Genomic DNA, 26,501 nt, shown 5'->3' on the forward strand with positions numbered 1-26,501 from the left:
TTGCTTTGAAGGCCTGTGTGCCTGTCCACCTAACCCAAAATAGCATAGCTGTCTGGGTATGCTCCTGGCATGCACACTCTGCAGCTTTAGAACAAAATCCTGCCAAACAGCTACTTCTGAATGTCATGAGTAACATTTAAACCTGCTTTCTACCTTCAACTCACAACAATTTTAATTCATTGTTGTTAATTATTATTATAAATAATTATCAGAGGATGATAAAACAACATGTTTAAATTTCTCAGTTATTCCTCTATTCAGATTGAGAAGAAAAACTGAACTATAATAGTTCACAGAGGAAGAGTACCTTGAGGATTCAGTTTTATTTCTCTTCAATTTACCTAATTCCAAAATTACCTGAGGTGTGACAGGGATGTCTGTTTTGCAAGTCCCTTGTCCCTAACTTCTTGTGCCTCAGAGCTACTAGAGTTACTCATTGTAAAAGGTGGTAAGATTTGCTTCCTAAGTATACATGCATGTGACTTACCTCTGGTTGATTCCTCTCATGATGCTGGTTGGTGACCAGAGAGGCAGCTGGGCACCAAGAACAACACTCAGGAGAAACTGGTTTGGCTTCTGTACATCTGGGTGAGCTGATGTGTCAGTCTGACTAAGGGTGTACAACTGGTCACAGGCAACACGACGAATCTGAAACAGCATCATTGTCAAATACAGTTTGTCCTAGGCTGCAAAAATTACACCTCTCTTTTGTTAGAAAGAAAATAACAGATACTGAAAATCTTGTGTAAACCTGACAATGAGCTCTGTCAGTCAGGGTTTCTCTACTCATACAGACTTAGCAACCCACTTCCATCGCAGAGCTAAAAGCTCTGATGCTTTATTAAACACAAATTATAAAGTCAGATAAAGGGCAAAGGATGCAATGACTTCATGTAAATTATGAGATGCAATAAAATTAAGTATAACATGGTTTGAAAATATCTAGATTTCAGAAATATTGAATCAGAAAGAATATTTATAGAAGGGCTCTGATATTTGGAAGCATTTCTCAAAAGTTCAGAATAGTCCATTAGATTTATCCAGGTATTTTCAGCCAAAAGTTACCTTGAACTTTCCCCAAAGTACTAGTTTTACCTGCTTTGTTTAGACTATTCACAGTACAGTTTTGTGCCTAGTGGATTAAACAAGCCTAAAGAATGTAATACCTCAGCATTTTCTATCAACACATCACTAGATACTGGAATTACTAACAATGATACAAAGGTTATACATTCAAATACAAAAAAGCTGTTGGAATGAACTATTTTATCTTCAAGACCATATTAAATGATCAAAGTGCACACATTTCAGAAGTTTTCAGAGAAAGGCTCCCACCTCAGCACTTGGTGATCCCAGCAGAATGTCAATGATGAAATCAGCAACACAAGGCAAATTGTAAAAAGATCCTAGAACAAAAGAATACCAAGGTATCTCTTAAAAAATAACCTTTTAAAGTAATGCAGCTGTAGTCTTGCATTAAAATACTGTAGAACCTAGAGGACACCTCCCATCAACACACAAATAGCTATCTTTTTCCCTCACCAGAGACTGGCATCACATTATAACAGCACTTTCCTTCTCCTTCCATCACCTGGAAGGTTTACATTTCCAGCACACAAAGGTTCAAGTACTAAACACCAGCTATGCAAACAGCAGCACTTAAGAGAATTACACAGTTCAAATCCAGTGCAAATATTTATATACTGGCAATAAGTCAGCTTTCCCAATACATTTCACTAAGGTGCAGCACCACATGGTTTGTCTCATCCAACTGTTCTTCAGACCTGGAAAAAAAATCCTGTATTTTTTAATGAAAGATTCTGGGTTTAACTTGAGCTGTCTCAGCTTACAAAGCTAGAAGTTTCTCATGAATTTTTTTGTACTTGTCTATCTCCAAAAGCTGTTGCCACCTTACTTATATTCCAGACAGTGAGATACCCAATGCTATTTCATACCTAGTTGCTGGCTACGTAGCTGGAGGCAGGTGACCAAGAGAGACAAAGCTTCTCCAGCAATCAGAGCATCTTTGGTGGATACAGACTGCTGCCTCACACAGATCCCAGCATGCAGGGCAGTTGGCTCTCCTTCACTTCCTGAACTGCAATTACTTCCTGCATTAAGAAATGAACAACACATCACATTCTTCAGGTGTTTTCAGCTTCTGGTCAGTTTTTCTGCAATATAGAAAATGCCAAATGCATTTTTCTCAGCTTTGTCTAATTCTATCATAGAATCATATGAGTTGGAAGAGGATCATCAAGCCAAACTCCACTGAATCCAGCTTTGGGAGAGTTAATTTAAGAATAAATCAAATGCTTTCTTTAGATTGATTTCAAGACACCATTAACTCACCTGAGCTGCTAAGTCTGTTTCTAATCCCAGCAGGAAATAAAGTGTTGCTCTCTTTTATTGGCTGACTACTTCCCACAAGGTCCAGTCGTCCTGCAGCAGCAGCCCAAGAGAGTCTCATGAAGCAAGCCACTGTGGAAGTGAAATCATTCACCTCCATGGTCTGAGGGAAAAAGAAACAGTAATTACTTCTGCAATACTCAACACCCTTTGCTAAGCACAGGGCTAAGAGGAATGTATCTTCTGGATCACATCAAATTTCACCATTAGAGTTGTTGTCCCCTCTCTTCCCTAGGGAGGCTCAAGGATATTAGAGCCTTTTTGTTCCCAAGGATTGATTTGTATTACCCCCTTAATAGGAAGTAAGTTAGATTTAAACTCTCCATTAGGGTAGGCACCCTTTACAACTATCTGGAGTTGGGCAGGCTGATTTCCATCATCTAAATCCATTTGGGAAGCACTGCCAAAGAACTTAGCATAGCATACTTGTTACATTAGTGAGTAAAATATCTTTCAACTGAACTCAGGCTTCAAATGGGGTGAGTTCTTGTCAGGTTAGAATGTTCGTTAAATAGCCAGTCTCGGATTAATTACAGTGACACATGTAGAGGGGAAAAGAACATTTTCTTAAGGTCTCCATTTACCTCAGGGTACCATCAAGCAAATTTTAGTTCTCATGAGCTATTTGAAACAAAAAACTTGCCCCAAATTTCTGATTCAAAGAAACATGGACTTAAAACCAGTAATTCAAACAGAAAAAGATCTTATAGTTACATGTGACTGACAGTAAATCACAAATAAGATTTCTGTGTAGTTCTATTTCTGGTAAGCAGTTTCAGGATACTGTTCCCCTTTGGACTGCCAAAATAATTCTTGGAGACAGTTAAAATCTAGATTGGGAAGAGACATTGTTTATCAGGCCCTTCAGAGGTTTTTAAAGGGAGCCTGAGCAAGAATCTCTATGAAAAGGTACAGTTTTTAATAAAATCCAGGAGTCCTACAGACGTCACTGGAGATGCCACGGCTACATCACCATAAATAATCAGAAACTTCCTTCATCATCAAACACCTCCTTACCTGTATGGCAACTCTTGCTGCTGGGATGATTTCTTCTACCCTAATGGAGGATCTATCAGACACAGAGAGCTGCCTGTAGGATGACTTCTCAGGTGTTCCACAAATGGACATCTGTCTGCTTGCTTGCCGGCTGACATTGCGGAAGGGACGTGAGGACAAGGCTTCTACCCCATCTTTAATGAAATCCTCATCCAGCAAGGTGGGCATTGTCTGCCCAACAAGCAAGAACCTGCATTCAAGAGAGCAAAACCATCAGGCTTATTTTTGAATGCTCACAGCAAGTGAATGAAACAGAACTCAAAGTACCAATTAGCCTTCAACAGTACAAGCCATACTCTGGAAGCCAAGAAAGCAGCACTTTCTCTAATGAGAAGCAATTACTTACCTTGCAAGTTGTAGGCAGATGGAATAGACTCCTTGTCTTGTTTCATAGTCTACTTCTGATGGGATGGAATCTCTCTGCATCACATTGACCACCAAACTTAAAAACAAATCAATATGACAGACTCCATTGGAAAATGTTTTGCATTAGGAGTGAACAACAACTTATTTTTCCTCCTTCCCTCCTATTCAGTCCAGCTAAGTGCCAGCTAAAATTGCCAAACAGGTGTCTTTGAAGACTAATATCCTCATTTTCCTCTCCAACATCTACATATAAGAACTTCCAGTTCTTGCTGGAAAGTGCCTCAGGATCTACATGACAGGGGGTAAGAATTACTAAGAGCAACAAACGCCTGATACATCTGACACAAGCAGAAGTAGTATTGCCAGGACTTCCAAACCACTCACTCTGTGCCCTCTCAAATTTCTTAATTTTGTAGTCAGACAAATTAAATTTGGTTTTCACTGCATGATCTGTCCATCAACTGGTATCTATGCAGAACATAGTATAATGCTTGCCAATTTGACCTGAAACACTTACTTGTTAATTCTCTAATTATCAACAACCTTAGGTAAAAGCTACACTTCACCAGCTTATCTGTACCTACTTTTATTTTGGGGTTTAACAACATATACTCTGCTACATTACTATGCAGCCACAGCAGCTTTTCAGACAGGGGGAGTGAAAAAAAAACAGCTTTTGGTGAATCTTTTTTCCTCTGAGAAAACAACTGATGGGTGTTCTAGTGTGCTCCAGTGTGGGAATCAGAAACCATAAAGAGCTAACTAAATGAAGTGTTAGTGAGTGAAGATTTTGACATCTAACCTCAAACCTCCTGCTCTGAGGAAGTTTTCACAGAAGGACTTGGCACAGTTTCTTGCCATTTCATCGTCTGCAGTTGGCATCAGCTTGGAGCTCAGTACCTAAAATAAATGAATAAATAAATATGCAGACACTTCCCCTTCTTTAGTATTCTTTATCTGCTGAAGGTTAAAAGCATAACAGAAAAAAATCCACTACAAATGAAGCAATTAACAATACACTTATTTATTGTGAGGCTGCAGTCAGAAGAAATCACTTAAAAAATATCTGGGACAACTCTGGCTATTACAGATATTTATTCTGTACCACCAGTATTTTTTTTCTCACATTTTTTCAAAATTTATCACATGGATAAAAGCAGACTATGGCATGACATTTGCATTTTACATAATGACCCTGTGATGGTGGATTCCTGCCCAAGAAACTTAGCTCTACTTAAACTTTAGTTCTCAGAAACAAGTAGAAAGAGGTAAATTTGTTTTCTTACCTCTAAATTGTAGAGCACTCTGAAGGTGGACATGCCTGGGGCAAAAGATCTGAAGAGACTTTCTAGTATTGAACTAGCACTGGGCTGGTGTTGGTGTTTTGAAGACAAGGATGGTGATTTTGAAGACTGAGAACTTGATTCTGAAAGCAGTGTTTTCTAGGAGGAATAAGAGACAAGAAATATTTGGAGAATGCCACGTTTTGTTATAATTGGCAGTGCACTTCCTATAATCCCTCTAACAACCCTCTTGCCTCCTGCTGCTTGCCATTAAGTCAATAATCCTCAACATGAGCATTAACTATGTTGCACAATTTCAAACCCCTCACAGATTATAATCTGACAAGAAATTTAAGAAACCTGGTAGTAAAATTCCTTTTGTTAAAATCAGCAAGATTATTGTTTAATCCATACCTTCCTTCCCAGGGAATCAAGCTGATCAAGAGCCTCCTGAATAGCTGGGTCAGTGGGAATCAAGAGCAGAAGTTTCCTCACCCGAAGTGTTATCCTGAAAAGTTACCAGAAGTTACTTGTGCAAAATAAAGCTCAGCCACGCTGTGGCCTGCTGGGTGTCTATACACTGCAAATTAAGAACTTATTCAAGCTGTGAGCATTTATTTAATATTTAATAACCATTTAGTTTGCTTACCTGGGCTCCTCTAGATTGGCAAGCTGGTAAAGCATATCAAACACATTACATACAAGAGCCATGACTACTCCAGGGAGGGATTTCTCCTGAGAATTAAGCAGAAATAAAAAGGTCTTTTACTCCCCTCTTTCTTGCCAGTACTTCAATAAAATTCTTCATTGAAGCAACTGACCCAAATGCCAACCCGGCCTGTAGAAATCCCAGCCACTTTCTTGACTGAGGCAACATTTGATTTTTGACATTTCCCTTTTAAACATTAATTTTTGAAGTCAACTGTTAGTTAGGGTTGTCATAAAGAGCAAACCAGGAGTGGTCTGAACATGTCAGTACATGCTTCTCAGTTTATTTTCATATTGAAATTTTATTAATCGTGGAAATGTGGAAATCTTTCCCTCTGACAATCAGACTTAAGTCATATGGGTCTTGTTTGCTTAAAAGACCCTGTAGGGATTAATAAACATGCAGCAGGCTACAACAGGTGATAGAATACAGATTGTGAGGTCCAATCTGCATGCATAAGCCACCTGTGCTTTTAAATGCTTTGTTTCAATTGCAATTTGAATGCAAAACCTGACTACTAAAGGCTGGATACTCAAGCTCATGTAAACAGTTTGTCTCATCTTCCTGTACCTTTTCTTCCCAGCTACAGCTCCCCCAACCACACCCCCTCCAGGAAAACCTGAGGGAAGGCTTCAGGCTGTTACACTGTACCTGCTCCATTGCATAGGATGAACTAAACACACTGCTGCTGTTGCTGGAACTTGTTGAGGAATCTGCAGAGCTCCCTGATGGAGTTCCACTTCCTGATGTTTTTACTGTAAGGACTTGTTCATCAGAGAAGCCCAGCTGGTGGAGTAGTTTCTGATCTTTGTTTACAGTTAGCTGCAAGAAAAAATTTACCATTCAGTTTTGGAAAAGAGGCTCAATTTCATAAAGAATGAGATTTTTTTTTTTTTTGTAGTTAACATACCAGGCTGTCATTGGCAAATATCTGTATATTATCCACAGGTGAACTCAACATCTTTGCTATCTTCCACCTGACGCTTCCTACAGTCTCATTGCTATGAGCCTGTAAAATTACAAGACACTGGCTCAGTAAGTCTGCTCAAGCAGTAAATTCCATGAGGAAAAAAAAAAAAAAAATGTCTTCCACTGAAGTCTTTCTGCTTCTCTGCATAGGGTGGTAAGAGTATTGCCCACAAAAGAGACTGACAGGGTAGGGCAGCAGAAGAAATGCTTCATCACCAACTTTTTCCCACTCCAAAATAAAAATGAAAATATACTTAGTCTACAGGCTTCCATTACAGTAGCCTTATATATACACTTTTAGCATTTTTTAATACAGTTTTCAAATTGACAGGAGTCCTTAAAACCAGCTTACTCTGTTCACATTCAGGCATCAAAAAAAAAAACCCCCAAGAGTAGTGAGATGCCCAACAGCACATGCCACACAACCTGTGCACACATACCTCTATGGTGAAGGTATCTTTGGTAGACTCATACGTAACATTAAGTGTTAAAATATGTCCATGGAAAGAGGCACCATGAGGTAGAATAGTTCGGGGGACAGAATAAAGGTCCTATGGGAAGAGAAGGATGACAATAAACACCAGCCTTGAAATCAAAGAGATTTCTATGATGCTATGTAACAAAGCTTCTAGTTACATATGCTTAAGCTTTTACTATTTTTAATAACAGTGGAAGTTGTGTTCTTAACCTTGCCTAGGAAGAAATGACATCTCTTACCTCTATTGTTATCACATAACGCTCTGCCAACAGCAGCAGCCTCTCAATTATTACAAGTTTAGTTGACCTAGAGATAAACATTGAAAACAAGAGTTACTTGTCTTTTAATTTTCAACATCCATGGGAATTACCATGAATTAGCTGTTTTCAAATATAGCTCCTTAAACCTGGAGTTAATTCAGCTGAAATCAACTAGGAAAACAGGCCAAGAAGCTTGGAGTACACTGCTGGAGGTGTAGCAAGTTTCAGAAGTTGTTTCATGCTTCTTAAGGTCTCACCCTGCTGTCCCAGAAATACTTCATGACTAATAGGCCAGTTATAGTCTGTGGCTGCTTTTATTTGTGGCTGTTTTCTATGTTTGGTTAGTTTTGGTTTGGAGGGGGGGGTGGGGGGGCAGTGTCAGGGTTTTTTTGTTTGTTTACTTGAGGTTTTGTGGGGTTTTTTAAACCACATTTTTTTCAAAGTCTCTGTGGAATTCAAATTGCATTCTAATTGGGATGTTCAACTGAGAAAATAGCAATGCTGAGAATTTTAGTTAGCACTCAAAATCATGTGTGAAGCAGCTGGGAGGAAATGTCTACTGTCATATTTAGTCTTTTAAAGGCAGGCCTACCTGTAAGGAGACTGAACTGATGTTGCCACTGTAGGCATAGCAGTTGCTGTAAGCATTTTTGTAGCTCTTGTGACAGCATGTGTTAATGTTGGACCACCAAGTGCAGAGCTGGCTGCCTAGAAAACAAAGCAGAGTGCAAGTGCTGGATTATATGGACCAGCATGCCCTGCTAAGAGGGCAAGAAGTATTTGTGGAAAGGAATTTTTTCATTAAATAGAATTATCATAGTCAGTTATACTAATTCTAAGGTACAAAACTAAAAATGGATGTAAAGACAAGAACAATTAAAATTTGTCCTTTACCTCTAATCGTGTGTAGCAATCAGCAATGAATTTCTTGTGCAGTGATACTGAATCCTGAAGATGAAATACACAAATGAATTAGAACTTCCACAGGAATTACTCAAACTGACACACACCAACAAATTAGACCTTTCAACTTGCAGAATTATCAAGGCTCTGTGAATGTAAGAGCACTTTCATACACAAATATTTGCCTACCTTTTTCAATCTAGGAGTTAGATTAATATAGCTGTAATTTATTATCAATTGAATAGCTTCATTGGCAATTTCTTCATCAGGTGACTCCATTGCAATCTTCCAAATGAAATCCATTCCTATTAATTCCAGTTTTTCTACACTCTATGCAAGAACAACAGTAAAACATGACTGGTTTTGTTACACAACAGCAAGCTTAGCTAAAGGAACAGGACAGTCTTTATCTGTTGGAAGAGATCTCTTCACTGAATCTCAACATTTTTCTTTTCCAACACACTGCCAAGCTCTGGCACAGTGCAAAGGAAAACTGAGAGCTGCAGATTTGTGTTTTTATACAAGAATAATTTGTTTACAGGTGGATAAACAAGTTCCAAAGAACATTCTCAGTCAAGCCAAATGAAAAATTAAAAACTTCAAAAGCATGGAGAAATTTAACTGGGAATGGAATTTGTTTCACAAAGGTCAACATGGTAACTAACCACATAATAAATCATCACAAAACCTGCTATGAAACTTGGCAAAAAATCATGCTTTTGAAGTAACTAGGATAAAGATCTAACAAGCCCATGAAAAACTACTTAACATATCAGCATTTAATAAAAACACTGAAGGTTTACGGGGCTTAAAAATTACTGTAGGTTAGAATTTGACTGTGATAAGCCTAAATCTCATGTAAAGAAGAAAAAAGAAAGGACTATTTACCTGCTTAGGAGAAGAAAAAAAACCCAAAAGACCCATGACCATCTAAAACAGCTGCTAAAGAGCCCTTGCCTCACATGCTCCCATCCCCAAGATGCCACAGGTAATAAACAAGAAACAAATTTTCCAGAACACTCACCAGTTGTGTTCCTTGTCTCTTTAGTCGGTGGTCACACAGGTTCACATTTTCAAAAAAAGTCTTAAATAAGCTAAAGCCTGAAAGTAAAAAGAAGATTTATTCAGGTGAGGCAAAGTTTCTATGCTTTTTTTTGAAAACACAAAGACAGCAAATACAGGAGATGACCTTGTCACTCTAGAATCGTGGAAAATCAATGGTAGAAAAAGACCTGTTTATTCTTTTGATTTACAGAACTGTTGGGATATTTAATGTGAAAGCTTAGGAAGCAAATTTCTGGTATACATTTTAAAAAACAAATCTGTTGAGCAAAGTGATTTTCTTACCATTCATAGTGATTTCATATGACTCCAGTTTAAGAATTTTCTCTTTGAAGAGCTGCTGCTGTACATCACTCTCAAGATCATGCTGTCCTTTTGTAAACCACTCAAAGCACATCTGTGAAGGAAAGGCAGATGTATTTTTACCCCATTGTCATAGCAAATATTCTCATTTTATACAGCATTTGTACACTATGTCAGATACTCCAGGAACTCATCTTCCAGAAGTTGTAGCTACAGCAAGAGGTTGCAAATCTAATCTAGCAACCTCAGGTATTATGCAGGCTGTACTGCAGCATTAGGGTACTTCATAGTCACCTTCCACCCAAATAATGCTGAATTTTTCTTTAAGACTCTGCAAACTTCCATGTAGTCCTTCCCACATCAGCATCCACCAACCTGCAACTCTTCTCCTGGCCAACACATTCCTCCTTTAGTCAAATCTGACATTAAAAGAATGTCAGTTTTAAGTGTTGTAAGTGAACATGTAACACTGGCTCCCTGAGCTTACTCAAAGCATAGAAACACTTCAGTAGTGTTGCTGCTTAGTTTCACAAGTCTCAACAAAGCCATGTGCTATTCATGAGATTCATTCTGCAACCACAGACTTTTCAAGCTTTTCTTACCTCTCGATCTAATTCACAAACATCCTGACCAGTCACAAGGCATTCCCAGATCTCCCTGGCACGATTCCAGCCCAAGTAGAGGGTGGCTTCTTGCAGGAAAAATGCCAAAAATTTTAGGTGTGCCTCCAAATACTGAGAAAGAAGAAAGAGAAACCCAAGTGTAAGCCTTTTCTTTCTGAAGCAAGAACTCTGGAGAATGCTTTTTATTTTTTGCAAACCTAATTATCAAGTAACAGTACACTTTGCAAAACCTAGAAAGCATTTTTTCTGCAGTGAGATTTAATTATATTTTTGCACAATTTTTAATACTTTTTATTACCTTTCTAAAATGGATTTGCTATTACTTACTTGATGTTATTTGACACTAGTTTTTAAGTCTCAGCTAAAGTGAGACTTAAAAGGAAAGGTGAGACTTTTAAGGAAAAATTAATTATCAAAACCTTAGCAACTTTTGCAAGATATCTGGGTGTGGCTTCAACTTCCTAACTACTAACTCTATTCCAGGCTCCAAGAACTTCACATCAAATTTAAAGGTACAGTCTCTACAAGGACAGTTCAGCCGAACCTGGCAGAGAAGCTGGAAGCTTCACCAGCTTGGAGACAAGAGGTCCTGAGATGGGGAAATCTAAAAAAAACCAAACTTCACTAAGAAACTTGTGGATTGTGCTGTTTGCTTAGCCTTACTCTTTAATATAACAAAGCTTCAACAAGCCCTAATATCTAAGTGTCAGACCTATAAATAAAAAAGTCTTGAGTATTCAACCAGAGAGACCATTTATACCAGTGAATTTAAAAAGATGACACATCATCTATTTGTATGCAGCTTGGTCAGTGAATACACTACATCAGGTTTCCAAAAACCTAAGGTAATAAGAAATTCAGGGTTCAGTACCTCTCTGTAAGTGTATCTGCCATCCACCAAAGTTGCTCCAACAAGTCCTCCTGGACCTGCCACAGATGCAGCCAAACGGTGGCATGAGATCAAGCTTCCTGTCACCAACTTCACTATTTCAAAGTTTTTCTTTAAATCTTGAATAATGCTCTTGGCAAAACAAAACACCGAGAAAAGAGGTTTTGAAGAAAATACAAAGCCAGACATGTGCACACAGCAGTCTGTTCCTTCTACAGATGGGTTTTATCAGGAGTAATGTTCCCCCCTCTCACCAGCATTATCCCTTCCAAGCATCCAAAGCCCCCTGATATTATTGCAAAGCCCCACACCTCCATTCAGCCACTGTGTCACACATGTGACTTGCTGCTAGAGTCAATGTCAATTAAATTGCAAAGCAGCTGGTCTAATCATTAGCCATTGTTCAGTTCTGAACAGAGGCATGTTAATTATTCTACAAAAAACTGGGAATAAATTAGTCCTGACACAGCAAGCAGGTTTATACACACATACCTGTGCACACACAAAACAGCACCTCTGCTTTAACAGTTGGTTTATGCTACATCACTAAACTATACCTCTCAAACTCTTTTTTAGTTTATTTCCCCCCTACATCTAAACTCAAACTTCCAGAAGCAGAGCCACAGAAACATAAGAAGGTTTCAATAATCACCTCAGCATACATTCTTACCTTGTCTTGCTTTTGGTAAGTTTGCTTAATAAATGAACGTGTGATTTCGTGGAGCTGACGCAGTGCTGGCACCACCCACACAAATTGGGGATTATTGTGCTGGGATGACTAGGAGCAGGAAAGGGAAAAACAATTACACATGTGTACATGCTCAACAACAGATTAACTTCCCTTTTAGACTCCTAGAAGCCTAACAATTTTTCTTAATGCTGCTGTTTCAAAACAGCAGCTACTACTTCGAAGGCTTCAACTACTTGTTCCTCACACTCAAGGTGCCCTTCTTCACTTTCTGCAAAAAGTCCTTTGACACACACATATGACATTTTGCTGTCCTTATTATTAAGCCCGAAGTGCCACCTCCTTGCTAAAGAACATGCAAATTAAGTAGACAAAAAGAATTCAGTTGCACCACGGAGAGATGATAAACCACCACCTTCCTCAGTTATGTGAGATGAAGCAGGCCTGTTAGGGCAGAAGAGGGCAAATCCAGTCAAATGATGTTACTTATTGCTAAAGCAAGAATAATGGAAGAAAAAAACTTGAAACACTACTGAGGGTTAAGAGACAAGAAGAAATTTCTGATTGGTGCTGCAAGGAGCCCTCTGATAGGAAGCAAAGGGTACTCAAGCTGCATTTTGAAAGAGACCCTGCAAAGAATAACCCTCCTACCTCATTGTTAGAACTGCTCATCACTTTTCTGGGAGGCTTCATTTTCTGTAAAGTTTGACCACACAAACCAGTACTGAGGTTGCTTGTTCAGAGAAGTGAGGTCTGGTTTAAAGACTGACAACCACCACCACAAACACACTCATGAGAGATTAAATTAACCTGCCCATAACAGAGAGCTCTGCTGAGGTCCCCTCATCTACTGGAGAATGCTGCCTTAATATTCCATTCCCTCCCAGTTTAAGTCATTGTTTCCCTTAATGAAGGGAAATAATATAATGATGTATTTTTAAGCATCCCTTCCAGACTGAAATGACAGCTTTCCTTTAGCATTCCCCACTGCAGCACCTCTGTTAATGCCCTTTCCAGGATGCAATTAAAACGAGTGCCAGAAAAGGAAAGGACAATAGAAGAACCAAAAGAAAGACTGCAAGTTTTGCAGAGATTGAGAACTCAAAGTTTGAAATCTGTAGTCATAAGCATAGACACACAAAACTGTGATCAATCCCAAGAAGCAACATACTATGCCTCCTAAACAACTAAACTCCTCAACAGATGCTGCAATACAGACAAAACTTAACATGAAATAAATAAATGAAAAAAAGAACATTTTTTTTTCATTTACAGATATACTTCAGACTGAAAGAAAGAAGAGAGAAGCATTCCTGCAGACCTCAAGAAAAACTACCTGCTATAGGAACAGTGGAGGATAGAGTGTAGGCAGTCTTTCAAGCCATGCACAACTCTGCTGCTGCCAGGAAACAGCACAGCAGCTGCAGGAATGGCTTCTTTATGTTAGATGAAAAAGAGTTGAAGTATTTAATTAAACTACAAAACTACTCAGGATTTAAATATCAATTTACATTTTGAGACTTAGTGGCCATGCCAGAACACATGCTTAACTCACAGAAAACTAATTAAGGCTTTCACATGAAAGGGACAGTTAAAATACTGACATACCTTTAAAGTGGTTCCATTTGCAAATTCTAACCTTGGGCCCATCCTGGTAGTTTCCCATAAACTGATCACTCCTTGTGCTGAAAATTTGCTTAAAACAAAGGCAAGAGACTTACTATGAGTCTCATGGTCAACAAACTGGCTCACACAAAGCCTACCCCTCTTGTGGACTCCCCAAGGTAAGAACTTACAGATGGGACACACAATTTTGCATCTTGAAAGAAAGGGCAACATCGAGGCTAGAGGACATTTCATATTGAAAAAGATAAAATAATAAACCAACCCTCTTAATATCCTCTATGCATTTGATGATGTAACTTCTTTTGATTGCCTCTTTCACTGCATAGGCATCACTGAGGATTGTCAGATGTTCCTCCAGGGCCTGCTGAATAAGACTACACGGTAACGTTGGAAGATGAGCCAACTCCCAAAGTACCTCCAGAACCTAGAGGAAGAAGTGCAAGACTAGTCAAGACTAGCAACCCTGTGTTTAATAAAGAAATTAACAAATTAAAAAAAAAAAACAAAGGAAAGGGATTTTATTTTGCATCCACATGCCTTTCCAGTGGTTGTGTCCACACGTGCTTCCCGACCGATGCGCCCTATGAGGCTCAGCAGTTTCTGCCTCACTCTGTCACTCTCTGTCTCCCAGCTCTGTGTGGCAAAGAAATAACATTCATTACACCAGCAGCAAGCACTGCCAGTCTGTTCAGTCCCAAGGGTACATAAAAATACAATTTACAATTGGTTTACTGCATGAAAATCAAAATACAGTAAGTATGTTCCTACCATGCATATTTTGGTTTTTGTTACTGGGAGTTAAGAGTAGTGATCTGCCCAACTCTTTAAAATATAAACTAGAAGAGAATAAATACAGTAATAAAATTTCACTTTTTAAGTACCTTAGAACTGCCTACATAATGTACTAAAAATCTAAGTCAATTAAAAGTACCAGTAGCAGATTGGGCTTTTGGGTTAACAAAAAAATCAGTATTAGTGTTATTTTATAGAAAATTTCCTATTTTTAAAATATATATAAAATATAAATTTAAGCAATTTGTTTTTTGTAGGCTGGATATCTCATCAATACTCTTCCTAAGGAATGTGAATTCATTACTTACCTTTTGGATTAGGACAAATAAATGATTGAGCTGATCAGAGCTAAACTTCACAGCAGCTGCAGCAATAATGGTATGGATGTTTTCAATCACAGTGGAGGATTGCCCTGACTGAAAAGAGGAAGGAAAACACATGAAGGTAGATCTGTGTATGAAGAAAAATCTGCTTGTGAACATTATCCTACTAGTCATGCTAGTAAGAAAGAATAACATCTTTTGAAATGTTAGAAAGACAAGGTAAGAATATTTTGTCTCTGCTCCTCATTTCACTGGCAGAGAGGGTGAGAACTGGGAGAGATTCTAAAGCAGAAAAAAAAAGTTAGTCTGCCATTATTACAGCAGCTTCAGGATGCTGTAATGGCACCTATTACTGTAAGCTGTGGTGCCAGCAATACAAACATCACCATTTTTACTGCTTGGTTAAGATGATGGCTCCATCCCTGATGCTCTTTAAGGCTTTAATTCAAAAGTGAGCAATACAAAACCTCCTCCTACACTGATGGAGCACCATGGTAACAACAGCAGAAGCAGGGAGGACTTATGAAAGAATAAAAGTGAGAGAGCTGGAATTATTCTTCAGCTCTACCAAGCATTCAAGACTTGCTACTGTGCTAGCCCATACTACAAATCTACCAGTGTCCAATGAGTTAGTCTAAAACTTCAACATTTGGACAGTGGAGAAAACCATTTCTTGCAGAAGATTACATTTCTGGTCAATATTTCCACGTGTCACTGGCAATTAGCAGTCAAATCACCTTTCCTACACAGCAGTAGGTTGAATATGCATGAAGTAGATGTGAAAAGATGACTTATCAGGCAATTATATGAATGTACAAGGAGTTAAATGGGAATTCATAACAGTTCAAGCCCACTTTCTTTAAAGTCACACTGTGAGCTGCATATCTCCAGCCATGAAAATGAATATCCTTAAGCATGGTCTTTGGTCTAGACAAACACTATCACCTGCTTTAGATTGACAGCCTCTAATTCCAAGCCAAATATTTTTGCAGCCCCTTACCACTTGTTGCAAAGACCTGAACTTCATGCTTTAATAGTTGTGTTAAAAGAAATTGCCAGAATACTTGATTTTAAATGGTAAAGGAAGAAGCAGAAGATGGCCTTGGTGTTAATTATACTGGTAAAACCTCAACACCTCCACTCTGCAGCAGAGGTGCCTATGCTATAAAGCAGGAAATCCCACCAGTAGGAATTTCTGCTTTTGTAAGACAGTCTAAAAGCACCTGCCTAGCCTTGATGGCTTACCTGAATTCTCCAAATTTTAGTGAGCTCATCTAAAGATAATTTACTGCCCAGCAGTTCAATAATTCCCTTTATACGATCACAGTACTGTGCTTGGTCTATATTACCTGTGAAACAAAGGCAAGTAAATTGAATATATTCAAGAGAGTATTACACACATTAAATGCATAAGAATAAACTATTTTAAAAGGGAAAAGAACAAAGTTATCTTCATTTGAAAATTCTTTCTTTACTGTTACAGACAAATCTATTGGTTCAAACAAAAAGGAAAGGTTCCTTCCATTTTTATTGTGTTTTACTTCACACATCTTAGGGCCTTATAACTCGGAAAAAAACCCCAAAACTCTTTTCTTGGGGCTAACAATATACAAAGATAAACAGAGAGTAAAACACCAGATTTTTTTACTTACAGGACTAGATGACAGGAGCAGAATTTGCTTAGTTTTCCTTAGTCAATTTTGAAAACTCTTTTTTAAACAGAACTCCATCAACATAAATTGCAAGGGACAGACAAAATTTTTAAATGTAAGATGTTCAAAGCATATGCCAAAAGTCTTTTTGTAAGTTCTTACCTTCTAAAGCAATTGACAGGACAGAATTTTCTACCAGCCAATTCAGTAATCTGTCTGTATCTATGGCATTCTTCACTGACTTGGATACAGTGCTGTCTTCTATTAATTTTGTTACCTAGAAATTGCAGAATGTGAGATCCTAACAATGAAACCCACATGCACAGCACAGGCACACAATGAAATCTATCCAAAAGGATTACTGCAGAACTTAAGTGTGAATCCTGAAATATTCTGGCACAGAAGGTGTTTCAGGTTTTTTTGGTGTGGTTGTTTTGGTGATTTGGGTTGCTTTTTTTTTTTGTTAGTTTTGTGGGTTCTGTTAGTTTGCTTTTTAATAAGCTGTTTGAAGGCAAATTCCTAACCAGAAACACCTCCTTGTTATCCATCTCTGATGCAGTAGATTCTTATTCCCAGTGAGACATAGAAAGTCTGGCTTGTGCTGCCAGGTATATATTTCTACAGATATATGAGAATTAGGTTACATTCAAATCAGTGTCCTATTTTTTATCCAATACAGAACTGATACAGACTCCTCACTCTAGGGAGAAAGAGTACATTCCTGCTAACACCTTCACAAGCCACACTTTTATAACTTCAACATGGCATTTATGATGAAGAGCAAGCAGCAATGAGGTTTAACATCTCAAATTCCCCACAGATGAAGAAGCAAAATCACAAAGAGGGACTCTAAAACACCTTACAATGTCTGCATACTAAAAAATTGCCTTTTTTGAAACACTTAAATTATACAAGTTCTGGAAGGACGTGATGAATGAACAAATCTATACTTAAATCAAAACTCCCATGAAAAAGTTTCCTCGTTCTGCTTATATCTAAGATTTTAGCAGGAAGCACCCTGGGTCTATAAACTCTATAAACTCCAGCTCCTAGGTGCTACCAAGGCATCCACATACAACCACAATGAAAAAATGCCTACAATTACACAGTGTAGTGACCTGATACAACTGGAATGAGACACCAATCTAGGATTAAGCCCTGTTTGTTTGTTTTTTCCCTTCTCTCTCAATGAGGAGAGAAAAGGAATAACAGGATGCTCTCAATTATCAGGGTTATCTCAGAGGGAATATCCAATACCACAAACCACTGCTTATAAATCAATCTGAAATGGTTCAAACTAGGTCTAGTTGTTTTCTAACTGGGAGCCCACAGCCCTTGCAGTGGCTACTCACACTACAAACACCTCTTCTTAGCCTTTAACAACTCATATTAGCTTGTTTTGGTATTTATTACGTACGAACTAAGCTTTTGCTAAGGCAACATCATTTCTCAGGGAGTATTATGCTATTTCTTTTTTAAGCTTGTGGTTCCAATGACTTCCTAACAACCCACCCTACCTCCCCACATGCACACACACACAAAAAGCAAACCTACTTCTTTGAGGGAGTTCATTTTTGCACTGAAGTGAGGGGATTTCAGCATGCGCAGCAGGATGTCCAGCCTCAGGTCATCCACTGCAGTCACCAGGTCAGGCTGGAAGCGCATACACAGCAGCTTGATCCCAGACAAGAGCTCAGGGATACTGACAAGTCTCTGTTTAAAACAAAAAATAACAATAAAACAACACCAAAAAAACAGAAAGACAGATTTCAGATGTCACTGGTTTACAAAGAGTAGGTTAGTGACCCAGTAGAGGCTGATTTCTCTATGAAATATGGTACCACATTCATCTGAAAATATTGCTTACACACTAGAAATTCTGAGACAGCAAAACCTTGGGTTAAAGTAGACTCAGATTTAGTGCAGATCTGGTGTACTAAATTGCTCCTCTTACACAACATATGCATATTTTCCAGTTTAAAATTAAGAATTTTAAGTCCGAGTAAAACGTCACTGCTCACACATTTCCCAAAACTGAATGCCAAATTCAGGTCAATAGAGGAAGGAGTCACAAGTTACAAAGTCATTTTATCAACAATTACCAAATTCTCAGAAGCAAACAGCTTACACTGTTTACCCACATGAATCATACGAATTTAACAGACTGCAAGACAGTCAGCATCTTCAAGGCAGAGAAGGGAGCATTCTGTACACTTCAGAAAGGGGACCAACAAAACCATATTTGATAGCAACAGCAATAAAAAAATTTTAAAAGCATTGTAACATCAGAAAACTACTGAAAAGGGTATTGAATGGAATTGGGTAAATGTATTTTCTTTTATGTCATTCTGTCAAAATTCAGACCAGATTATATTTTTGCAAGTGAAAAGAAAGCTTTCATTCCAGTCTACATCGTCAGCATTTCCAAGAAGCACAGTTAAGTTCATCCTAAATATTTAATATATAAAACATTACCTTGTCTTTCAGGTCCTTCTCTTCTACATTCTGTACATATTTAATCATTTTATGAATGATTGGATCCAGCATGGGCTAAAGAATGTGAGAAAAGGCATGATAATCACTCTGTGTTTCCTGAAACAGCTACATTATTCAGAAGATCTGGCTGTGGCAAAGTGAAATGCACAGCTGAAAGCTCACAATTATCTTAGGCATAAAGCAACACCTATAACATATAACTATCCCACTATGTATGCCCAGAAAAAGAAGCAATTAGAAAGAAACCAATTCAGATCACCACAATACAGGCTGAAAACCAAAAAAGATCTTCCAAAATGCACCAGTTATTAGGTTTACATGTGTTTCTGACTCTCAGTGGCTTCCAAACTACCTTCTGTTCAAATAAAGACTTTCAGTCACTTAATAAATTGAAAGTTTTTGTAAGTCAGTGTAGGTGTGAAGCCTCAGATATATCTGAATATACAAATATATCACACTTTTTTCCAGTATAAACTCTCATATGGAGGTGTTTGATCTCAGTCAGAAAGTTAAATATAAAACTAAATCCATCCAGCAAGCTAACACTCTTTTTCCACATGCTTCACACTGATGCATTGGCTAATGGCAGTGGCAAACTTCTCACTGCTGCAGCTGTAGATAAGCAACTGCAGATCACTGCTTAGAAAATGAATCTGAACACTGTCTGAGCCCTCCATCCATCAGCCTCAGGCTGCTCAAAATGTACTTTATGCTAGGTGAGTTTTCAAAGCTTTCTGGCTTAGTCACCAGTTTCACCCCAACACAGCTGTAAGCTAATTTTCAGCCCTCTGTTTTTTCAAATTCCTAAGATAAAAAGAACAGGCTCTCATGTACTTGTCTCTCTGATACCACACTGCTCAAGGTCTACTGTAACACAGTGAGCTCCATCTAAACTTGGGCAAACTTCTACCATCACATTCCAAGGCTTTACTATTTGCTGAAAGGAACTCATACCAAGGGGCATCTTACCTGTACTACAGAAGAGTTCAGATATTCTGCACAAACTCCAAATGGCTGAACTAGTGCAGAGATGGCCTGAAAGAAACAGAACAAGTATTTAAGCACACAGAAGAGGACTCTGCAGAGCTAGTGAGCTATACTTTAAAAGGCAAGTGAAGGTGAATAAGCATTATTGATTCTGGTGTACAACTCCTTTTCAAGAAGCCACTTAGCAAAGTGACTCCCTCTGCAGCACAGAGTATGTGTTAAATAGTTTGTGTCTGAAATAAAAAATCCCTTCCCAGTGTTCACTCATCTTGGTCCTCTCATTATTCTGTTCAGTCTTCTCTCTCTAATCCTGTTTCAGTCACAGAAATAAACAGACAGAAAGTGATGCATCACATTTTGGTTGTTCTCTACAGAACTGGTAAGTGTGAATGTGTGGCTTCAGGTTAAAGCCATGTGGCAAATTTCTTCCTCAAAGCATGAACAGGGAGAATGCTTTTGTAAATATGTCATAGACATGTCAAGATCTCTTCAATGTATCTTTTTATTCTTATTTAATTTATATCCAACCTATATGCCTAAAGAACTGAAACTTTATTTGGGATTATATACCCAAAATATTATGATTTTCCTGTGATATCTCTCATGAGGAGATCAAATGTATACAGACATTTGTTGACCAATAAATAATAAAAATTTATTCTCAGACTTCTCACTTCTCACACTGTAAAATTTGTGTACCATTGAAATCAAATGTCTAAATTAAGTGATGCTGAACCAGACTTCCTAACCAAGCAATTAACAGTCATTAAAAAAACCAAGAAACAAAGCTTCTATTGGAGTATCAGAATTTAAATAAAATTTCTTTATTCTTCTGTAGCACTTGTATATAAAGCTCTCTCTTTATAAAGCAGAAAATAACAATACCCCCAGAAAAGAAGATGAATTCTCTCCAAATGGCATTCTACTGAAATTAGACTTATCTTCCCTGAGGGACCTGAATGATGTGGTTTTCCCTTAGCCTCCTTGTTCTTCAAAGCTTGAAAAACTATTAAAATCTCCTGAATACAGGTTAGGAAACCAACACTAAACAAGTTAGGCTTTGTCACCACAAATAGTTTAGAACTGTTGAACGAGGCAGTTTTAGACACAGCTCTTGAAAACTTGTTTAGGATCAGACAGTTAACTGTGCTCCTATGGACTTTATTTTCCTTAAAAAATGATAGAAGTCAATTCACTTGAGGCTTAGTGGTGCTACAGCTGAAGCAAACAGAAAACCAGGGACACACTTGCAAATATACAGTGAAAATAGACTGACTGAGTCTAACTGGAAGTCTGACTGTTAGCCAGAAAGGTGCATGAACCCCCCCCTCTTTCCTGTGATGTCTCAAAAGCTCTTCAGTCAGGATTCTTCTGCATAACCTCATCTGACCTCCTGTCTGACAGTCCTTTTCCAGGGCTCTGTGGGAATGCTGCTCTGGTACCAAAGCAAAAGTAGGAACATTGAAAGAAGGGATCCTACTTGTCCTACATGAGATGTGTACAGGAAAGGGAAAAGTCTTGTGACAAAAGATGAACTTACCCCAAGTTCAATATCTTCTGAATTGAGCTTGGACTGAATTGCTGAAAATCCACCCAACTCTGCAAACTGAAATAAAACAGTAGCATATTAGTGAACAACAGTATTTTACCTTTTAAATAACTATTTTTATTAGAACATGCTCCACAGAGAGCTCTTGGGATGCCAACATGTATCCTTTACCATGGAACATCACATTTGACATAAAGTTTGTTTTCATAGGAATTCAGGGGCATCAAGGCAAATGCAATTACACCTGGCATCACTTTAAACATCAAGCTAGAAACTCTGTTTTAGGTAAAAATGGATATGAGGAAGAAAGCTACATCATATATAGCAAAGCTGACTGGCCCAGCACTTTTGACTGGGAAACAGCAGTGCAGCCTAAGCTGAGCTCTCAACTTCCTCTAGAAAGAAGCTGTCATGTTAGGGTAAAGTAGTTCAAGGGTGAAGGCAGCAACTCCTTTATTTAGCAAGGCCCTTTCTCTGTATATATGCAGGATTAAAATCTTAACTTTCTGTGCTTGTCACAAAAGTGAAGAGTGGACAAACAAGTCAGGGGGGACAGGGACAAAGAAATTCTCTCTAAACCCCACTGAATTTTCAAGTGACAAATACAATTTCTGCTTGGTTTACATTTACATACCCTGTTTACCAGGTCCACCAGCCACCCATGAGGTTCCTGGAACAATTAAAATATTAACAAATTAGCAGCTGCAACAATCAGTGCTAAACATTTGTCTTCTGCAGCAGATTTGGATAGACACACTCAAGCCCATTAACCCACACCCCAACTGCATGCACCATAATTTCAAAGAAAACAGATGTGTTTGTAACAGCTCCATTACTGTGCATGCAGATGGAGCTCTGGGAGGTTCTCAGCAGCATCATCCTTTTTTGAACTCTTCTAGACATCACTGAACATGTGCTGTGGTAACAGCATGCACTGTGGCTGCTGACTCACAGCAACTATATTTATAGCACGTTAGCAGCATGGAACATTACTAAAGAACCTTTCCTAAAGCACCAGGCATAGAAATTTCTTTCTGGGACCAGAAATGTGTCTTCTGAACACAGAAGTTCAACACCTCCAAGTCTCCTTTTTTTTACACCCACCCATCTGGAACAACTGTCAGCCCCTAATTGAGAACTGGGAGAGTGCAAGAAGAAAAGTTTATTTCTATAAACCAATATACACTGAAGATTTATTTGCTGTAATTCCTGGTGACACATTTAAGCTTTCTGGTGTTATAAATAACTACTCATCTGAAAAAAAAAAAGTTAAATTTTAGGATATGGCAATGCTCACCTTCTGAAAAGTGGACATGGGTGAGACAGCATGCATGTTCCCTTCCCCAAAGACTTCTGCCCAGTTTCTCTGGCACACCTTCATTCTGTTCTTGAAGTGATACTCATTGTCGGGGTTAAAAGCCTTGAAAGAAAAGCCCATGGCAATTGAAAGCACAGCTTATGCCAGTCTCCAACTTCATCATGATAATATCTGCTCATTAACAGTTTAAAATCGAGCAAAAAAATAAAGCTGAACAGAAGAGCCCTGCTCCTATCTCACTGTATAAAGCATTCTGAAGCTTCCAATCTGTACAAACAAAATCCATGTGAACCAGGGATCTGTACAAGGGGGAGGAGGGTGAACTCCAAGTACCAGTTCTAAAAAATACAGTGAACTGAGAGCAGATGAGATACTTGGTTTTTCTTGGTGGTTTTTCTTGAGAGCACTGGTTTTCCCAAGTTTTGAACAACTGGTCTCATTATGAATTCTCTACTGGATGTTAAAAACCTCCAGCAAGCAATGGTAAGACAAAATACTACAGCCTAAATACACATAGAAAAAGCAGGAGCAGCATAAATATAAAATTAAACATATAAATATAAAATATAAATAAATATAAATAAAATATAAACATAAAATGCCAAATACCCAAATATTAGAAACTGTAAAGAGTCAAATACCATTGTAAGCACACCCAGCAGGCCCACAGGAATAGGATCTTGTTTTACTCTTTCTGCAACCAGGTCCACTAGCAGCATAAGCATGTTGTATATTCCTTCATGGATTTCAGTTCCCCATTTGTGAACAGCACTGGATGTCAACAGCTACAAAAAACCCACATGTCATTTTTGGAAGTTGGAGCACAAAGACAGAACAGAAGGAAATTAGCAACCCCTGAGACTGTTTTCTGAGCAAATATTTCCTTAGAGTTTGGTTTTTAGATGCTCATTTTGCACTGACGGCTCATCAAGAGTTAAGCTTGTAATTTTGTTGAAGAAGACCTTAAATCACCATTTATGACAGAAAATGCAGCAAAGCAAAGTGTTTTCCATTTCCATGCACTAGTGAAGACAGTAACCTTTGCAAAGAAAAACTAATATGCAAAGAATTTGTCAGCAGATTGAAGACAACTATTAAATCTTCCAGCAGGTATGCCACAAAGCTGCAGTGATTCAGCTGTAATAACTGTTTACCAATTCACTTTTTCTGAGCCACTTCTATTGGAAAACAAAGAGCATGTACCACGAAGAGAGAAGTATTTAGTGCTGCTCTCCCACCTACTGAAATATGTTCTTTAAATCTGGTCTAATGTGTTGTTTACAAAGGACAGTAAACTCCCATCTGCAAACTTCTGCTAGCTGTGCCTGAATGTAAGCAGTTAGAAAGCTTACTACCTTAAATACTCAGGGTAGTAATACTAATATTTAAATATTTTCTTTTTGCACCCTTTTAAGGAACAAGAATTTCTTGCAAATATTTACCAGATTGTAATCTGAATTTAGATTTCCACAGATAATCCCTCTGGAGGAGCAATTTACAGTGGTTTTTTATTATCAAAAAAATATCAAGTGATTTAAAAGCATTATATGTAAAGTTACTACTCAGGTGAAGGGAAAAATGATTTTTCCCCTAAATTTCTATCTTCCTAAAATATAGTCTCAATATTTTAAGATGAGAACTGAGTAACTTTTCAAATGGTGTACACGTTTTTATACATGTGATCTAAAAATTGGGCAAGAAATTTAGATAATATCCAAAATGGACAGATTGGTGGCAGTCATTTGTTATGGGGAACTCTGTAGAGAAAATTCAGTAACCCAAAGAACAGCCAGAGATGCACATTAGGCTTTAAGCACTAAGCACTGAGAGGAAAGACCAATTCTAAACAGGTCATGCAAGGATGTAAGAAAGAATTTAGTAGCCTTCCAAAGAAGGAGCAGAAAGAAGAGAGCTAAAGAAAATCTGTTTCTGAACTTGCCATTCCAAGGGTCTTTAAACTCATATTCAGGGCCCACTAATTATTACAGAACTCTTCATTTAAGAAAGCAAAAAAGGGTAAAGAAAACAAAAGAAGAAGAAGAAGAAAAAAAAAGGCTGTGTCAAAACTATAAAATTGGACTTTGTATGATTTTAATATATGAATAATTTTAATCTAGGAAAGTAATCTGACCTATTTTAATTTAAGAAGTTACTCACTAGTTACTGCAGTTTCTGAAGCCTGGCTTACAAGACACTTTTTCCAACATGAACAGGGCAGAGAAATATTGCACTGGTCTACTGTACATACTCACCTTCTTAAATGCTTCAGGCATGCATCTGTCCATAAACCTCTTGCAATTCTCATCAGAATCAGAAAGACCTTTACAGAAGAAATGAGAGTGCTTTTTAAAAGTACTTAAAACAAAAAATACTTTTAACTATTACCTCAATGAGCTCGTTTTAAGTTTTTGGGAACACCAACCCAAACCAGCAGTAATGAATGTGTTCACTCACAACCAGCATGCTTTTCCAGCCATAAAGAAGCATGACTCAAGAACCTGACTTTCAGAAAAAACAAGTTTCCCAAAGCTCCATCTTTTACAACTTCTTCAAGCATTATTAGCACCTTTTTTCTCCCTTCCAAGTTAGTAACCTAGATACCAGCTTCAGATCATTTCCAATGCTTCACAGCCTCTACTCAACCCCAAATTTAAGTACACCCTTTTCACACAAGTTAAAAACAAAGAATCACACAAGAACCAACTAACAACTTCCCTTTTCCCAACAGATTATAACCCCCTTTAATCTGCCAACAGGCACGATGGAAAAAACTATCTGCAACTCTTGTTATCTACCAGTGGCTGGGCATGATGCCTCCACAACATCCTCAACCCCTGCCAAAGTACTTAATACAGAACATTTTTAAGTCTAATGCAGTATAAGCATTTCACTAGGGAAAACCTGCAGGTTAAGCAAGCGTGGTACAGCATGGATTGAGATGACAGCTTGTTTTTACAAATGGAAAACAACCAGCACAATCTAAACAAGAGACAGTAATCAGCTCTGAAAAACAGTAGTTCCTACAATTATTAGAACATAAAGAAGCATGTGTTTCACCTTTTAAAAATGAAGTAAACAGATTACTTCAGGGAAAAAAAAAAAAAAAGAGTTTGACTTTCTTTTCACAGCATAGTTCCCTGTTAACCACTTTCACAGAGATGTGATCGTTGTGCAGGGTGCCAAGTAAAGAACTTAAGATTAAAATTAATGATCTAACTGCTTGCCACATTGTCACTGAAATCCTTTGAACAGTTTATCTTTGTGTAGAAAGAGAACTTACCCAGTCTTGCTAGGTAGGTGGATGCAATTAGGCACTTGCCTAGAGACTCTTCCCTCTTATAGGGTATGGACCAGTGATCTGTTAAAACTCTGCTCTCCAGCTCATACAAGTTGGTTGTTGGGAACTCAATACCTTCACCAGAGCAATTCCCATTTTCATCATTTTTCTGTGAATAGAAAGAAACTTCAAGTGAAACAATTTTTATTTCTCTCTCCTCAACACTTTATAAAGGATTTTGTAGCTTCAGAAAAAGCTGTGCTTGTAACAAACATCTCCAACCTCAAGAACCCTAAGGCTGCTTGTGCTTTTCAAACTAGAATTTAATATTTCAATTTGAAGTGAAAGGATTACATAATTTTATTTATTTTGTGTAGGTGACAACCACTGTGTTTACATATTTAATTGCTAACTAATTGTCTATTTAAGTGGCAAATCCTGTTCCTTAAGCCTATCAGATCCTAGAGTCAAGTGGTGTTTCCA

General features: G+C 38.0%; 1 protein-coding gene across 4 annotated transcripts in view; it reads right to left on the bottom strand.

The window, feature by feature from the left end:
• The window catches only part of USP24 (ubiquitin specific peptidase 24), a 62,242-nt gene that overhangs the window by 21,793 nt on the left and 13,948 nt on the right, over positions 1–26,501 (bottom strand). For 2 of the 4 annotated variants that reach the window (XM_030455618.1, XM_030455617.1), the window contains exons 2-38: positions 26,022–26,187; positions 24,994–25,061; positions 23,383–23,526; positions 22,721–22,843; positions 22,058–22,093; positions 21,415–21,480; positions 19,857–19,922; positions 18,867–18,941; positions 17,946–18,104; positions 16,554–16,668; positions 15,985–16,088; positions 14,725–14,832; positions 14,162–14,257; positions 13,887–14,048; positions 12,650–12,694; positions 11,981–12,088; positions 11,293–11,442; positions 10,401–10,532; positions 9,781–9,892; positions 9,458–9,534; positions 8,623–8,763; positions 8,425–8,478; positions 8,123–8,238; positions 7,510–7,576; positions 7,233–7,343; positions 6,734–6,832; positions 6,475–6,645; positions 5,764–5,849; positions 5,529–5,622; positions 5,118–5,273; positions 4,634–4,731; positions 3,812–3,907; positions 3,427–3,655; positions 2,353–2,512; positions 1,956–2,111; positions 1,336–1,406; positions 488–648 (exon numbers count right to left, since the gene is read on the bottom strand). In XM_030455618.1, coding sequence (XP_030311478.1) covers positions 488–648; positions 1,336–1,406; positions 1,956–2,111; positions 2,353–2,512; positions 3,427–3,655; positions 3,812–3,907; positions 4,634–4,731; positions 5,118–5,273; positions 5,529–5,622; positions 5,764–5,849; positions 6,475–6,645; positions 6,734–6,832; positions 7,233–7,343; positions 7,510–7,576; positions 8,123–8,238; positions 8,425–8,478; positions 8,623–8,763; positions 9,458–9,534; positions 9,781–9,892; positions 10,401–10,532; positions 11,293–11,442; positions 11,981–12,088; positions 12,650–12,694; positions 13,887–14,048; positions 14,162–14,257; positions 14,725–14,832; positions 15,985–16,088; positions 16,554–16,668; positions 17,946–18,104; positions 18,867–18,941; positions 19,857–19,922; positions 21,415–21,480; positions 22,058–22,093; positions 22,721–22,843; positions 23,383–23,526; positions 24,994–25,061; positions 26,022–26,187 — 4,178 coding nt within the window. The remainder of the gene's footprint in view (positions 1–487; positions 649–1,335; positions 1,407–1,955; positions 2,112–2,352; positions 2,513–3,426; positions 3,656–3,811; positions 3,908–4,633; positions 4,732–5,117; positions 5,274–5,528; positions 5,623–5,763; positions 5,850–6,474; positions 6,646–6,733; positions 6,833–7,232; positions 7,344–7,509; positions 7,577–8,122; positions 8,239–8,424; positions 8,479–8,622; positions 8,764–9,457; positions 9,535–9,780; positions 9,893–10,400; positions 10,533–11,292; positions 11,443–11,980; positions 12,089–12,649; positions 12,695–13,886; positions 14,049–14,161; positions 14,258–14,724; positions 14,833–15,984; positions 16,089–16,553; positions 16,669–17,945; positions 18,105–18,866; positions 18,942–19,856; positions 19,923–21,414; positions 21,481–22,057; positions 22,094–22,720; positions 22,844–23,382; positions 23,527–24,993; positions 25,062–26,021; positions 26,188–26,501) is intronic. The other 2 variants (XM_030455619.1, XM_030455620.1) reach the window with 1 other exon arrangement.

This window comes from Calypte anna, chromosome 8 (assembly GCF_003957555.1).
Source record: "Calypte anna isolate BGI_N300 chromosome 8, bCalAnn1_v1.p, whole genome shotgun sequence".
NCBI lineage: Eukaryota > Metazoa > Chordata > Aves > Apodiformes > Trochilidae > Calypte > Calypte anna.